Source organism: Urtica dioica, chromosome 8 (genome assembly GCF_054948205.1).
Source record: "Urtica dioica subsp. dioica isolate 48M chromosome 8, U.dioica_male_clone48M_v1_H2, whole genome shotgun sequence".
Classification (NCBI taxonomy): Eukaryota; Viridiplantae; Streptophyta; class Magnoliopsida; order Rosales; family Urticaceae; genus Urtica; species Urtica dioica.
This window is the reverse complement of record NC_142763.1, coordinates 38,337,108-38,352,129: the sequence shown is the minus strand read 5'-3', so window position 1 is coordinate 38,352,129 and position 15,022 is coordinate 38,337,108. Positions and strand designations below refer to the sequence as shown.

The 15,022-nt window shown below is 35.9% G+C and overlaps 1 protein-coding gene across 1 annotated transcript; it reads left to right on the top strand.

Annotated features, from left to right (window-relative positions):
* Window positions 1-8,706: 8,706 nt before the first annotated feature.
* Window positions 8,707-13,861, top strand: LOC149389677 (mitogen-activated protein kinase kinase kinase 20-like). The gene is made up of 3 exons (XM_089622694.1): window positions 8,707-8,806; window positions 8,896-9,544; window positions 13,795-13,861. The coding sequence occupies exons 1-3, from the start codon at window positions 8,707-8,709 to the stop codon at window positions 13,859-13,861; spliced, it is 816 nt and encodes a 271-aa protein (XP_089478820.1).
* Window positions 13,862-15,022: the final 1,161 nt, after the last annotated feature.

Sequence of the window (15,022 nt, the reverse complement as noted above, 5' to 3'; positions counted from 1 at the left end):
TCTTACACATCATGTTTATAATCTTATGAAAAACATTTTTTCTCAAGAAATTTTTCTCAAGAAATTTTTCTCATTAGAGTTCTATAACTCATGGTAGTGGGGCTGAAAATCCGGAATTCTAAAATCTGGACTTTCGGAACAGCCGCGCACCTCGGAGTAAAATCGCCATAACTGGCGGCTCCGACGTCTTTTTGACCTGAAACCGGTGGCATTGGACAGAGGATAGACAGAGCTTTAATTTAATTTAAGAATCATTAAATTTAGATTTTGGAGAAGAGAGTTATGCCACTTTTACTGCGGGTTTTACTCCAGCTCGAAGAAAAAGAAATAATTAAAGCTTGGTCCTTTTATGTGCGAAAAAGAATCGAGTGTAACGGAACGTTTTAGGATGTTGTTAAGCCTTTTATTTGTGTTTTATTAGCAAGGTAATAAAATGATATAAAAGAAATAACAACCTGCATAAAACGATTCAAGTAACTAAAAGAAACTAGCAACACAATATAACTAGTCACAAAATTACTCGAAATTTTCTCAAACCTTTAAAACGCGTTTTTCAATATAAAAAATTAAAAAATTTTAGAACTGATTCTAATGTGTTTTAATAACATCCCAAACTCATAGAAAATCAACATGATTTTTAATTTAAAGGCAAGAGCAATAAATTAAAAAAAAATCTAAGAAAACAATTCTAACTTGTCACAAAATTAGTAAACTTTCGAAAATGATTTTCAAACTCATATTTTTAAATACATGTACATGCATATCTTTGACCATAGCTATGATACCATTTGTTGGAATTGATCTAGGGTTTAAGAAAAAGTTCAACGCTACGTTAAGCGGCGGAATTTTAAAAATTTTCTTTTTCAAGTAAAACCGTTTTTACTAACCTAGAAAAAGTGCAAGCACATGTAAATAAAACTAATATTAGCATAATAAATTTACTAACCTCTTTAGAAGCTTGAACGTTGATGAGCCTTCGGCAGATTGAAAACGTTCGTTTCCCTCGCAGCACGTCTCTCTTTCTTCCTCGGCAACTCGAGCAACCACGAAAGTTTCTATCACTAAATCACTCGAGAGAAAAGGAATTAGTGTGTGGGCACTTTTAAACACTACGACTTAAGAACGAGTCTTGAAGTCACAGAGCTAAACACTAGGTCAAATGAGGACCTAGGTGCCAAAACAAAAAATCGAAAATTAACTAGAGAAAGAGAGAGAGAGGATCGGCCACCACAAGGTCTAGAGAGAGAAGCTCTCAATCTCTAACTTATGTGGAATGAATGAAATGAGAAGAATGATGCTCCTATTTATAGGAGAGGTCTCACCTTCAATAAGGTAGTTTCCTCTTCTATAGAATATCACATATTCATGAGCCAATTTCCTCTTTTCCTCTATGAGATACTCGGCCAAGGCAGCCTTCTAGAAGGCTTGGATTTGTTTCCTTTTTTGTTCCTTGCCTTGCCTTGACTCTACTTGGGCGCCCACCTTGATTCCTCTTAGGGGAAATTTGTTTCCTCTTTTTCTTTTGGCAAGTATCTTGATACATTTATGCACAAAATATTCTATCTTTCTTTGGGTATGTTGGGCGCCTAAAACAATTCTAGAAAGGCCTTCTAGAAGCTTTTCCATTTGTTCATGACAACATGAAAAAGGCCCATTAAGAATTTTCAATAAAATTCTTATGAAATGAAATTAATCCACAAGGCCCAACTAATATAATTTGGCCGAGTGAATTTAAGTCATCAAATCACCTTGTCAAAAAAAATTTATTGACATTCATTTAATCCTATGTCTCAAAAGACAAAAATACCCTTTTGACAATTTTCGTTCTTGTTTTGACTTAGCTTCCAGTTTTACTATTATTACTCGATGTGATTCGTGACAGTGACCTCATGGATCCAAATGAACAAAGCTTGAGCTAAAATACTTGGATTCAAAAGTTCACAAACCTTTTCCAAGTTTAGCTTAATGTCAACTGACTCCGCTAAAGAGTTGACACTGAAAATCTCTCGGTTCAAATGAATTTATTTTCTACTCAAGAATTCAACCTAATTGTAATGACTGGATCCACATAATATTATCAGTGTTTACCCTTCATGAATATCATCAGCTAGTCGGGATTTACAAAATTACCATTTTACCCTTCTAGCTGTTATTTCCTCAACTCCTTTGTCGCTTGTGAATAAGTCAGAAACAATGTATTGACGAGGAGCTAACAAGTCACATTGTTTCATCCAAAAGAGTCAAGACTCAATTTGGACACTGGCCAGTTCATTTATTCACATTCCAAGGAACAAAGCATGATGTGATATACATTGCATTTCAGCAATCTTGTATATGAATTACACATCTATGAGAACTTCACAAAGTTACTCATGACATTCTCACAACTTAGTACTTCACCAATAGGCCTTGTTCGGAATCACATAGTGAGTCCGAACTCTGACTTTCTCAAGTGAGAATACGTAAGGTGTGAAATGGCATGTCTTATTTCAGGATTAAGGTAAGCACGATGCAATTCATACGTAGTGACTTCGAGACATAAGAGGTTAACTGGTTTGTTCTTATCTTGTCTCTAGAAGTGCACTGGTCAATTCAGTACCTTCGGAAGATACCTAGAAGAACTATAGAGTCTCCAACTCTCAATGCCTCATAACCAGACATCATAGATTCTTCTAACAATCATACTGAGGTCAATAGTCCTTTGACCCTTAGATTGCGAATATATCGTTTTAAGCAAACTACGAAGAGTTTGTTAATGCAAATCTACATTTGTGTCTTCGTAAGTTGTTAAGTTTGTTTATGGACTAAAAGACTAAGGTTTTATCATAAAGCTTCAGACAAGGAAGATTGAATGAACGTTTCAACTTTTATTAATAAATAAGCAGTTACAAGCAAGAGTCTTCGTAAGACTATATGACATCAAATGTACATAAATACACACTACAACTCTTCTTGTGGGCACCATTGACAACAGATGACGTGGTTATCTTCGGTTGCTTCATAAATTGCCCAAAACAGGAATGGAAAAATGTGGCTTGAATCTCTTGTTCCCGCTCACTTAATATTGTTAGGATTTTTTCAAACCCCCCATGGAAATTGAACCCAAAAGTTTGGATGCTTTCTTCGGGAACACACATTTTCCACCCCTACAATTACAATTCAAGGACATAATATGTGAAACAATGACAAATAATTCAATAATAATCAATTACACAAACTATGTAACACGAAATTATTGATTCCGTGACACATCAGTCACGAGCTCGTTGATTCCGTGACACATCGGTCAAGAACTCGTTGATTCTGTGGCATATCGGTCACGAAGTATTTGAGTCCGTAACCGATGTGTCACGAAATCAACCACTTCCTGAACAAAATCCACTATTCGTCCATCTCAAGAGTCCAAACACAATAACACAATTCGTCCATCTCAATCTCCACATCCACTAACAAGAATTTCTTATTATATATCCAATTTGAGGCAAATAAAATGCTCATTTTATACCCGATTTCTTAACATAATCATAAGAAAACTTGTTGACGGTTTCAAAAATACCCAAAAATGTCGGCGGCAGAGAAGGGGAAGGCGATTGGGGGGGGGGGGGGGGCGAACTGGATGGCGGGGTCGGAGGAGCAGTGGGAGGAGAGGTATCGGATGTTGAGTGGCGTGGTGGCGATGATGACAGTGGTTGTGGAGGAGTGCCGCCGGATCTGGACCTCCAGAGACACGAATGGGAGGAGGTACCCGTGTGCCAGGAACAGCAGCATCACCACGTAATCTCTATCTCCTCCCTCCTTCTTCATCTCCATTTTTGCCACTATGATCTTGAAAATCTGTCTTACGACAAGTGCATACACTGTATCTATTGTTAGTGATGATGACTAACTAGATATTCTTAATACACATTTTCAATATTGCCGGATAGTAAAAAAAATGTATCGAGTATGACTACGCTTATGGGGCCACCAAGTCGTCTTTTATTATGATTAAAAGTTATATATTAAAAACATATAAAATTGAGAAAATTGTCAAAATAAAAAATATTTAGGATAGTCTTGGTCCTCTAGACCTGATTAAGGCTTAAGTGGAGCAAGTGGCAACAATATTTAAACGACGCATCAATAATTGAAGTCTGTTAAGATTGTACGCTTATAAAATGTGTAGAATGTTCTTCTCAAGTGATCAACTTTTCATTTGTGTTCCACATATGTGATTTTAGATCCAGCTATCAAGGCATGGATCAATCACCGACTATATTTTAACTCAACGCCCCAATTTAGATGTCCAACATATAATTCAGTTTAATGCGGAGGTTATGGATGGTAGTTCTTATTGATTATGACTAGAAAACAATCCACTAATCAATAATACTAATAAAATCAACTTTTTGTTATATTCAATAAGTATCTTTAGTGGGCAATATTTCTAACAATCTCCCACTTCGACAAAAAAAAAGTCAGTTTCGGTGGTTAGTGGGATGCCTTGGGCCATTATTGTATTGTGGAGGTATTTTTTTGCTCATGCTTTTACGATATCTTATATTTCGGAATTTTTTTTATCGGAATATTCTCAGAATTAGCCTCTAAGTGAACTCGCTTTTCTTGGACGGGAACTTCTTATATTTTCAGGAGGCGGCTCCAACGAGTTTTTCGTTAGGCTTGAAGGCAGGGACGAAGCTAGAAAATTTCTTCACAGAGACTATAAATTTGTAACAATGTAGATTGATAACTATTTTTAAATAAGTTATGGTGGTAATTATTTTTAAAAATAATTTAGTGGATTTGAGGTTATATATAATTATTTTTTACAATGACTTATGGGAGAAATTATATTTTTAAAATAAGTCAAGGGGAACTAAAGTCTCCCTCGGAGTCCACCTGGTTTCATTCATGCTCAAAGGCACTCTTCTGATGCTCCATGTACTCCTCCTACGAATTTACTTAGTTTGAAATCCAAAACCTTCAAATCTCCCTCTTAGTTGAGAAGGAGTTCTCCAATTTCATATCGTAGTGAAATACTCCTTTAATGTGGCAATACTCCACAGCGACGATTAGTTGTTCAAGTATATCATCGCAATGGTTGGGTGAGTTTCTCAATTCGTAGAGCTCGGCAATGTTTGTTTATTTGACCTTCGTCAATGTAGACATTTTGGTCTAGGCTGGAATAATCAACCTGCTATAAGGTTATTTGCTTTGATTTTTATTCTTTTTCCCGTTTGTTTTATTTATTTTCTTTTCATTCTATTTCAATCGGTGTTCAAACATTATAAATTTACCCTCCTAAAGTGACTCATGCAATAAAAAATGTAACAACTTAACTAATCGAATGAGGCCGAATTGAATCGAAGACTGAAATGTGTAAAATGCCAAACTTTTAAGGGATCATTTACTCTTTTGAGAAAACGAGCACAATGTGTTACTAGTGCAAAAGTTTAAGGGGGAGTTTATGTAATTTATCATAAAAAAAAAAGTTAAATTAAGTTTTTATTGATGAAAATTGTATAAATTTGCGTCATGTTAGAAAATTACCCTTAAAAATGAAGTTTTAAAATAAAACTCTCTCTCTTTCTCTCTCTCTCTCTCTCACACACACTCACACTCTCTCTCTCTCTCTCTCACACACTCACTCTCTCTCTCTCTCTCTCTCTCTCTCTCACTTCCAATGGCCTAGATTTAAACTTGGGCTTATGGAAGTAAGTGGAAATCTGCTTCCATAAGACACGAAATTCCGTGTTTGACTGGAAGGAATTATTCCTTCCAGTGTTGAACCTGAATTACATTCACTATGGAAGAGATCCATTCCATTGGTGGAAATTCATATTTCCATACATAAAAAGTAAAACTTAAAATGTAGTGTTTTTTAAATAAGGATTAAAATATAAAGTGAGAAAATTGAGAGTAATTTAGTTTTTTAAACTCAGAAAATCTTACAAACCATATACTAAATTTATATATGAAAATTACATATTAAAATTATATTACAAACTATATATGAAGAAGAATAAAAAAAAATGGAGAAAACAATAATTTTTACTAAATTTATATACTAACACTATATATGAAAATTAAATTAGAAAATTTATAATAAAACAAATATATATATATATATATATATATATATTTATTGTATGAGAGTTAGAGTAGTTGAAGAGAGTAAGAGAAGAAATTATATGAGAAAATTGTGAGGTAATTATGTGAAAAAGAGTGATATTTATAAGAGAAGAAAAATGAAGGGTTAAAAAATAAAAGAATAAAAAAAGGCTGAAATTAGCGAAAACCACTTGAAGAAACATTTTCGTACCATTTCCACTGGTCAACAGAAGGAATGATTCATTCCATACAATGGTAGTGAAGGAAATATTTCATTCCTTTAAATTGGTCGGAAGAATGGAATTCCACCCCATTTCCATTCCAAATGCCCAGGTTTACCTAGATTGTTTGTTTTTTCCAACAATGGATTAATATATATATATATATATATATATATATATATATATATATATTTCATAACCTTTTTTGAAGGCTTTTTAATATTTTTTTTACCAAAATAGGAAATTTCTAGTCTTGGAATGGAAATTTATGTTACGAATTAATGTGATTTCCGGTCATTAACAAGTATAAATTTTCCTTCCATTAAGAGCCAAAAGAGGCGTTCTATCATAAGTGGAAGAGGACTTTCGTCCGAACCCCCAAGTTTAAGTGAATGCAACGCCAAGGGCGAGTATCGGCAGCATTGTTAATATAATTGATGCAGCAACACACTCGAATGCAATGCCAAAACTAAGAAAACAACTAATTAAAAGTGCGAGAGGGGTCATATTAGTTTGGGGAGGGGTGGCAGTTTTACGAAGGTGGTCAGAGGAAGACGAGAATGAGGGTGGAGGGGGGTGGGGGATGAAATTCCGAGGAGGGGGTGATGTGAAAAGATTGACAGCATGAGGGCAAACGAGAGAAAGTGAGAGAGAGGGAGAGAAGGAAAATCTGCTATGGCAACATCATTGCATAATAAACTAAGATTAGTTTAGTATGCGGTCAATTGTATTGTCCCACTGATAACAAAAGAGAGAATAATGTGACTATAACTTGATACAATTTTGATTCGATCTTCGACGACAAATATTGGTCAAATAGATAAATTGTTACTCATGTTACAAAGTCATCGACAATAGTAAACTAAAATGAGAGAAAAATTCATTTTGTATCATGTGCAGCGTCATCATTGGTGAGTCATTTTAAAAAATTGTCGCAACAAAGTTGTTGTAAATTATAATTAGTTGTGGCAATTATATTGTCGAAAAATACCTGAAATCAGCAACATTTACCTACAATATACATATATTTTAATTAGTCGTGTAGTCTATCAATGTCACCGTCAATGGCTCTTATTGACGGGGGTTGAAGGTTGGAGGAGAGGCATGAGGGAAAGAGAGTGGGGTAATGAGAGAGAGAGAGAGAGAGAGAGAGAGAGAGAGAGAGAGAGAGATCTGCAACGACAACAACATCGCATAATCAACTACGATTTATTATGGAAATGTCATAGTATCGTCCGACTATTCACAACTAATGCAGCTATAAATTTGACGTAATTTTGATTTCAACGAAAAATATTTGCCAAATAGATAAACTATTACAAAGTAATAAACAATGGTAAAATAAAGTGAATCCTAGCGGAGTATCCGGTGCGACATGTCGCACCTAATACCCTTTCGCACCAGAAATGTGAATTTGTAGTAGTGTGTCGCAACAAAGTTTATGCATATTACAATTAGTAGTGACAACTCTATCATCAAGAATTACCTGGCAGCAACGACATAAAACTACAATAATATAGACAAATTGTAATTTTGTAGCTGATTATTTTATCCTTCTGATTTGGGAAATTGACAACAATAATATACTAATTGTTTGTCAGTTATCAAAAATCAACCAAAACTCAAATATTGACACATCTAATACCAAATCGGTCACGAACTGAGTTGATTTTGTGACACATTAGTCATGAACTTGTTGCAGTTCGTGACCGGTTTGGTACTAAATGTGTAAATATTTGAGTTTTGGTTTATTTTGGGTAAGTGACAAACAAATGGTATTATCCCTGTCAATTTTCATTATGATTTATGATTTGCTGTAGTGATAATAGAATTACATTTAATTAGTTTGCGCTCTCTTTCATTTAACAGTTTTCCTTTATGTATTTTCTTCATGAAAGAGAAGATTAAGAATCTGAGTATTCCATGTGATACTTAATAGTATTTAAATTTATAGTCCGTAAATGTTTTATTTTTTTTAAAGTACTAATTTCCTTTATTAATGTCCGTAGAGTATAGATTAATTGGCCATGATGTGAATTGTGAAATAGTAGTTTGTTTGTTTTATTTATTTTTTTTTTTTTTATCCAAATGTGGAATAAGAGTTGAAGAGTAATATAGAACGAAGTCCAGGAGAGAATAAATAAAATTGGAAGGAAGAAACCGACACGTGTAGCAAATAGCAAGTAAGAGGAAGTAGGATTCGGAAAATGGATAGAAATATGGAAACCTATCAAACTAGTGAACGCCCACTAAGTTTGTTATAAATACATGGTCTTATTCCAAAAACACAATCACTATTTGCACACTTTTGTCATTATCGGAGAATAGAAAGATCGTATCGTCTCAAAGCATTCTCAATTCCGCTAGGGCGGGGTTGAATTGAATTGAAGTAACAATGTCGCAGCTGACGGTTTCATCATCATCATCATCGTCGTCGTCGGGCTCCGATGATGGGAAGGCAATCACGTGGGAACGGCTTCGGGTGATCGGGAGAGGTTCGTACGGCGTCGTTTACGAGGTGATGCTGATGTTACACAATGCGGGAGGGCACATCCGGTGGCCGTGAAAACATCGTCCCTGAAAGACTCGGCTTCTCTGAAGAAGGAGTTCAGAATCTACAGAGCCCTCCGAGGCTGCAACGAGATCGTGCACTGCTACATGGCCATGGCCACCAAAGAGAGCGGCCTCGATCTCTTCAACCTTTTCCTCGACTACGCTCCGCTCGGAACCCTAACTCGCTTGATCCGCCGCGGAATCCCCGATGAGTTCCACGTCAGAGTGTACGCTCGGATGATCGCGAGAGGGCTTTTGAAACTCCACAGCAAAGGCTTCGTCCACTGCGACCTCAAGCCCGCCAACATCCTCGCCTTCCCGGTTCCGTACGGCACCGGCGTGCAGCTGAGGATCGCGGATCTCGGGATGGCCAAGGAAGTTGAAGAGCCTCAGATGAGGGCCTGCTGGAGGTTCCGGGGGACGCCGGATTACATGTCGCCGGAGTCGGTGAGGGAGGGAGCGATCGGGCCGGAGCTCGACGTCTGGTCTCTGGGCTGCATTATGTTGGAGATGATGACTGGGCGGGGCGTGTGGAGAGGGCGGTTCGATCACATGACTCAGGCACAGTTCATGTATGCGCTGACGTGTCTGCCTTTGGTGCCGGAGATACCCCAACACGTGTCCGAGGCCGGGAAGGACTTTCTTCTAAGATGCTTCCAGAGGGACCCCAAGCAGAGATGGTCCGCTCTCATGTTGCTCCACCATCCCTTCCTTTCTTTACCCACAATTTTGTACCCACTAAAACCAACTCTAAACAAATGCGCGCAAGTTTATTAGCTTAGTTCATCATCTCTGTTTTATTGTTATTGAGTCAGTGTCTATCCTCATCAGTAAAGATCTTCCACTACATTATTCATTTCTCCTAGTCTTTCTCATTGGCAAGGATTATACACGTTTAATTTGTTTCAGTCGTTTGCAATCAATCACTTTGATTATGCCTAATTAATGAAAACACCACTGAATTTCAAGTTTTGAAAATACAATATTATTCAAAAATCAAAACACATCTGTTAAATTATAAAAATGTACACGGTTTTTGAAGCGGGTTCGGATAATAGGTAAACACTAGATAAACGTGTAGAAAAGCGCCGTACCCATTACTTATCTAATCAATATTTTTAATTATAAAAATAAATAAATAAACAACACTATTAACAATATAAAAAAAAAATATCAGCTAAGTGTCCAAAACAAGAAACTCTATATTTTGGTCCAAATCATTGAAAACACTACTACATCCGGCCATTTCCCTTCTTTGACTAGTAATACAATAATAATGATTATTGGCTGCCAAAGGCAGATTACATACACAATTAGTGAAAAGAAGCCCATCATGTACAAGCCCACATCTGACCACCAACTCTTCATAAAAAAGTAAAAATGAGTTTTTATTGTGTAGGAAAAAAAAAACCATTTGCATTATTGTTTAATAGAATCATTATTTCTATCATACAAAAATTATTAAAGATTTTTATTATTTAATAAAATCGTTATCATTATCATAAAAAATGAAATTTAAATTTTACATGCTTCAATAATTTTGGTTAAAATGTATCATATTTTGAAGTTAGCTTTAGGCCTCCAATCGTGTCACGCCAGCGCTGCTTGACCCGCATTTTTTTTTTCTTACATATCTCAACATCCTCATTTGCCCAAGATAAAACGTCATCATGAGCAAAATTTTCCATTTAAGTGTACTTGCTCTCCTTGAATGAGGGCAGCTTCCTTTTGCATTTGTTTTCTATTAGTTAAAATGAAAGGCAATTCTCTTTTTTTTTTCTTAGCCCAGTTAGACACAAATAAGAAATATCATTCTTCTAGTTTTGGTCTCTATATATTCTATTGAGAGAGATGCGTCTATGATGTGCCTATGAGTACGTTCTTCTTGTATTTTCACTCACAGTCACGTCATATTCAGATCAGCACTGAAGATCGATCGCTATGCTGGAAGTCAGTTAGAGTTAGTTACGCTTACAACCAGTGTGCGTAGTTGCTACACCTTACCACAAATTTTCCTTTATGCTTACTAAATTGATTTAATAATTTTTAACTCAAAAGAATTAGAGATTTAATAATTTCATGTAGAATTTATATAGTATTTTAATTATTGAAAGAAAATTAATATATATATATATATATATATACGTTGAATTTTTTTTAGTACTAATTTCTTAATATTGTCTGTAGAGTAAAATTATGGCTGATGTGGAATAATAGTTGAAGAATAATTTTGAACGCGCGTCCAGCAAAATAAATATAGTTAGAATGAAGAAACGATACGTGTAGAAAATAGCAAGTAATACGAAGTAGGATACCTAAAATGGATAGAATTTGGGAAGCTTGTCAAATTAGCGAAATCCCACTAAGTTGCTATAAATACATGAAGAAACCGTATGATCTCAAAACATTGCTTAATTATTTACCACTTTCACACTTGTAATGATTGAGTAATAAATACACAGTCACTTTCTTGTAACCCTAAACTATAATTTGTCTGTCTCCATGGATATATTTAAGTCTCCTGAGAGGAAGCTAGCGCCGTGTGCGTGGCGTGTTGTTGGGGAACTCGGATACGGCTCTTATGGTTGAATCTAGGGTGTTACGACTAAGTCCTCTATATCATTTATGCTCTCTATGTCGTCTACTACTACTTAGTCATTTACGCCTCTTGTACGGCAAGCTTATATAACGTTGCCTCTATTGTAATTTCAAACTAAGATCGTCAATACAATCATTTTCTACCAAAAAAAATATTCTTCTCTACGGTATTGCTTTGCATAATCTAGATTTGCTGAGCACGGTGATTTGATGCTCCAATGGCCGATTTTTAATCTTGAACACATGTTCGTGGCACAATACTAGTTCACTGTGAAAATGTGTCGCCGGAGTCAGTGAATGTGGGAGTGATATTGCGGAGCTCGACAAATGCGGTTCCTGTGGGGCGAAAAGTTCACCAAATCAGAACAAGTCAGAATCGCATTGTCGAGCAACGAAGCGACTCCGAAAGTGCCGGAGAGTGTCGGGGCAAGGTTAAGACATCTTGAACAAGTGTTTGGATAGATGTTATCGGACTCGTTGGTCAGTCAAGATGTTGCTTCACCTCCAATTTGTCTTATAGTGATATTTTCATGTTTCTGTTTCATTTATTTTCATTCCTATCATTATACTCTTAAGCTTTTTTATCCTTTTTCTCCGAGTCTTTCCAAAGAATCTCCTTGAATACTTTCGATGATAACGTTACTGCACCAGATTTTTTTAGTGATAATTTATGTATTACTAATTGTACTCATCACATTTACTTAATTATATTTTTATTCTATAAGGATCACTAATATAGTATAGAAACGAGTACAAAATCATTCGATCGCTAATGTTTTCTTTTACTTTTAGTCAACCACAGCTTTCACGATCAGCACTACTACAAAATTTGACTAATATGACTTGGATGACACCAAAATAAACTTTTACCATTAGTCAATCACTAATTTTCACAACTAGACCTCTAAGATTTTTGTAAGACAAGCTACTATAAGATTTTTGGAAGAATAACATATTATTGGTGGTAAGATTATTAGAGAGAAAAACGATATATTTTTGCTTTGATTAGTATGAATTGAGTTGTGGAGCCTAATTCTTTGGCAAGATTATGAAGGTTTTACGATGATTATATTGCGGATCGACCTAAACAATCAGGTCATCGTGGGATTGAAAAGAGGTTATTAGTCATATCCCCCTCCTGGAGGTCGTAGCAAGCAGACCCGTAGACGAAAATTATTATAACAGGGTATTTAGTCGAGGATATTTAGAAAAAAATTAGTTTTTCTTCTATTTATACTCCGTACGGCGGCAATGAACTTTATAAAGCACAATAGAGAATATTTAGAATAAAATGGATGCACTGGAGAATTATATATATGGGGACGTAGACTCATTCAGGCCTTTTATATTAAAATTTTAGTCTAAATATTCAATAATTAAGAAAATAATCGAAGTAATAAAAGTATGTAACCATTGTACTATTAATTTTTTATATATATATTATTATATAATTATGGGATCTTGCCGCAAGTAGTAGTAGTAGTTTCAATAGTTTTGACCAAAATAAACTAATATATAATTTTGGATAAACTAATATATAAACTAATATACTTGTAGTAGTTTGCCTAATGTGCGATTACGTGTTACTCTTTATTTATTTATTTATTTTTCTTTTCACACTTTTCTTGTTTTCTCCTAATTCTTCTCAAACCCTCAACCATCTCTCTCTCTCCAATTCTTCTTTAGTTCTCTCTCTCTCACCTTCTCTCCGAAAAAGCAAGAACAGGGGCCACCAAAATAAAGAAAAGAAAATACGATCCTCTCCAAAGATGAACGACATGATGAAAATATCGTTTCCAACTCCATCATCGCTCTATAGCATCCTCGTTCATTCTCTCCCTCTCCTTGCCAAGATCTCTCTCTCTTGTTGCGTTGGAATTCAATCCGTTTTTTTTTTCACTTCGTTTCTCTGTTTCGTATAGCTTTTTTTTTTTTTTTTTTTTTTTTTTTGTGAGATATTGACTCAGCTTCATTTTATTTCATTTATGTATTAGGACTTGTAGACGAAAATGCCCACATGAGATTATTGTTTGAGTGATTGAAAATGGGTTCTTCTAAATTTTGATTTTTATATTGTACCTCAACAAGAAAATGAACATGCACGATTTAGGTTTTTATTTGACAAAATTTGCTTAAATATGGTAGGAACAGGTTTCAACTTTTATGTACATACACATCTATTTACCTTTATACCATGCTTTTTTTTTTTCCACTAAGGTGATTGAATCAAATAAGCTTATAAATTGTATAAACTTCTTGTTTTTTTTTTTTTTGAAAATCTATTAAACAAGGTTGAATAAAATAAATGTATTGTTTTTGTTGTTTATCATAGTTCTGCTGCAAAGCAGGGACTACATGTGGCTTCCAGAACCACCGAGCTCAAGGGCCCCAAGGGCTAAATGTGGCGTCTTAGCAGGTGCGCCAGTCAGGGCGTCTTTGGGTGCGCTACTCAGGGCATCTTTTGTCATCGCGAGGTAGAGCAGTGCGAAGCGTACAAGCTACCGAACGGGATCGCTTAGGCACTTGGGCCAAGAAGCGCAATTGCTTAGTCACTTTGGGACGAGAAGCGACATCACGGGATAGAGTAGCGCATGGCGTACAAGCTAACACACGAGATCACTTAGGCACTTGGACTAAGAAGCGCAGTCGCTTAGTCACTATGAGACAAAAGTGTCATCGTGATATAGAGTATCGTAGAGCGAACAAGCTAAAGCGCGAGATCGCTTAGGCACTTGGGCCAAGAAGTGCAATCACTTAGACACTTTGAGACAAGAAGCGTCATCGCGAGATAGAGTATCGCAGGGCGTACAAGCTAACACACAGGATCGCTTATGCACTTGAGCCAAGAAGCGTAATCGCTTAGTCACTCAGGGACAAGAAGCATCATCGCGGGATAGATTAGTGAAAGACATATAAGCTAACACGCGATATTGTGTTAGTCTGTGCGTTTAGCGGCGCGAAGTTCGCACAGTCGTGGAACTTATCCGTTTGTTGAGAATTTTCGTCCAGTTATATGACATGACATTCTGATTTTTTTTAATATCATCCAGTGCGAGTAGTCACACCCAATGAGTTATTAGGTTCGTTTAATCGCATCCGAAAGATTCTCCAGGTGCCACTTCGTCGTATCTGATTGTTCAAATTTTTACCGGGCCAAATCTCCCTCTCAATTTTTCGTCCAATTATATGACTTGACATTCTGATTTAATTTTTTTTTTTAAATATCATCAGGTTCGACTAGTTGCACCTGATGAGTTATTGTGATTTAAGGTTGCCTCTATTGTAATTTAAAACTAAGATCGTCAATACAATCATTTTCTACCCAAAAAAATCTTCTTCTCTACTCTATTGCTTTGTATAATCTAGATTCGCTGAGTACGGTGATTTGATGCTCCAATGGCGGTTTTGTAGTCTTGAACACCTGTTCATGGCACAACACTAGTTCGCTGTGAACCTTCGATGTTTCACCCAGCCCAAATTTCACTCATCGCCTGAATCCTCTCTCCATCAGGCTTGATCGATCGCAACAATTATGTTCTCTGGCGCTCTAAAGTACTTCC

What these genes read in the sequence shown, in the direction of transcription:
- LOC149389677 (XM_089622694.1), top strand. Translation starts at nt 8,707, where the DNA reads ATGTCGCAGCTGACGGTTTCATCATCATCATCATCGTCGTCGTCGGGC. An exon ending in GCTTCGGGTGATCGGGAGAG is followed by an intron (nt 8,807 to 8,895) that starts GTTCGTACGGCG and finishes CGTCCCTGAAAG; the next exon opens with ACTCGGCTTCTCTGAAGAAG. An exon ending in AGGGACCCCAAGCAGAGATG is followed by an intron (nt 9,545 to 13,794) that starts GTCCGCTCTCAT and finishes TGTTTATCATAG; the next exon opens with TTCTGCTGCAAAGCAGGGAC.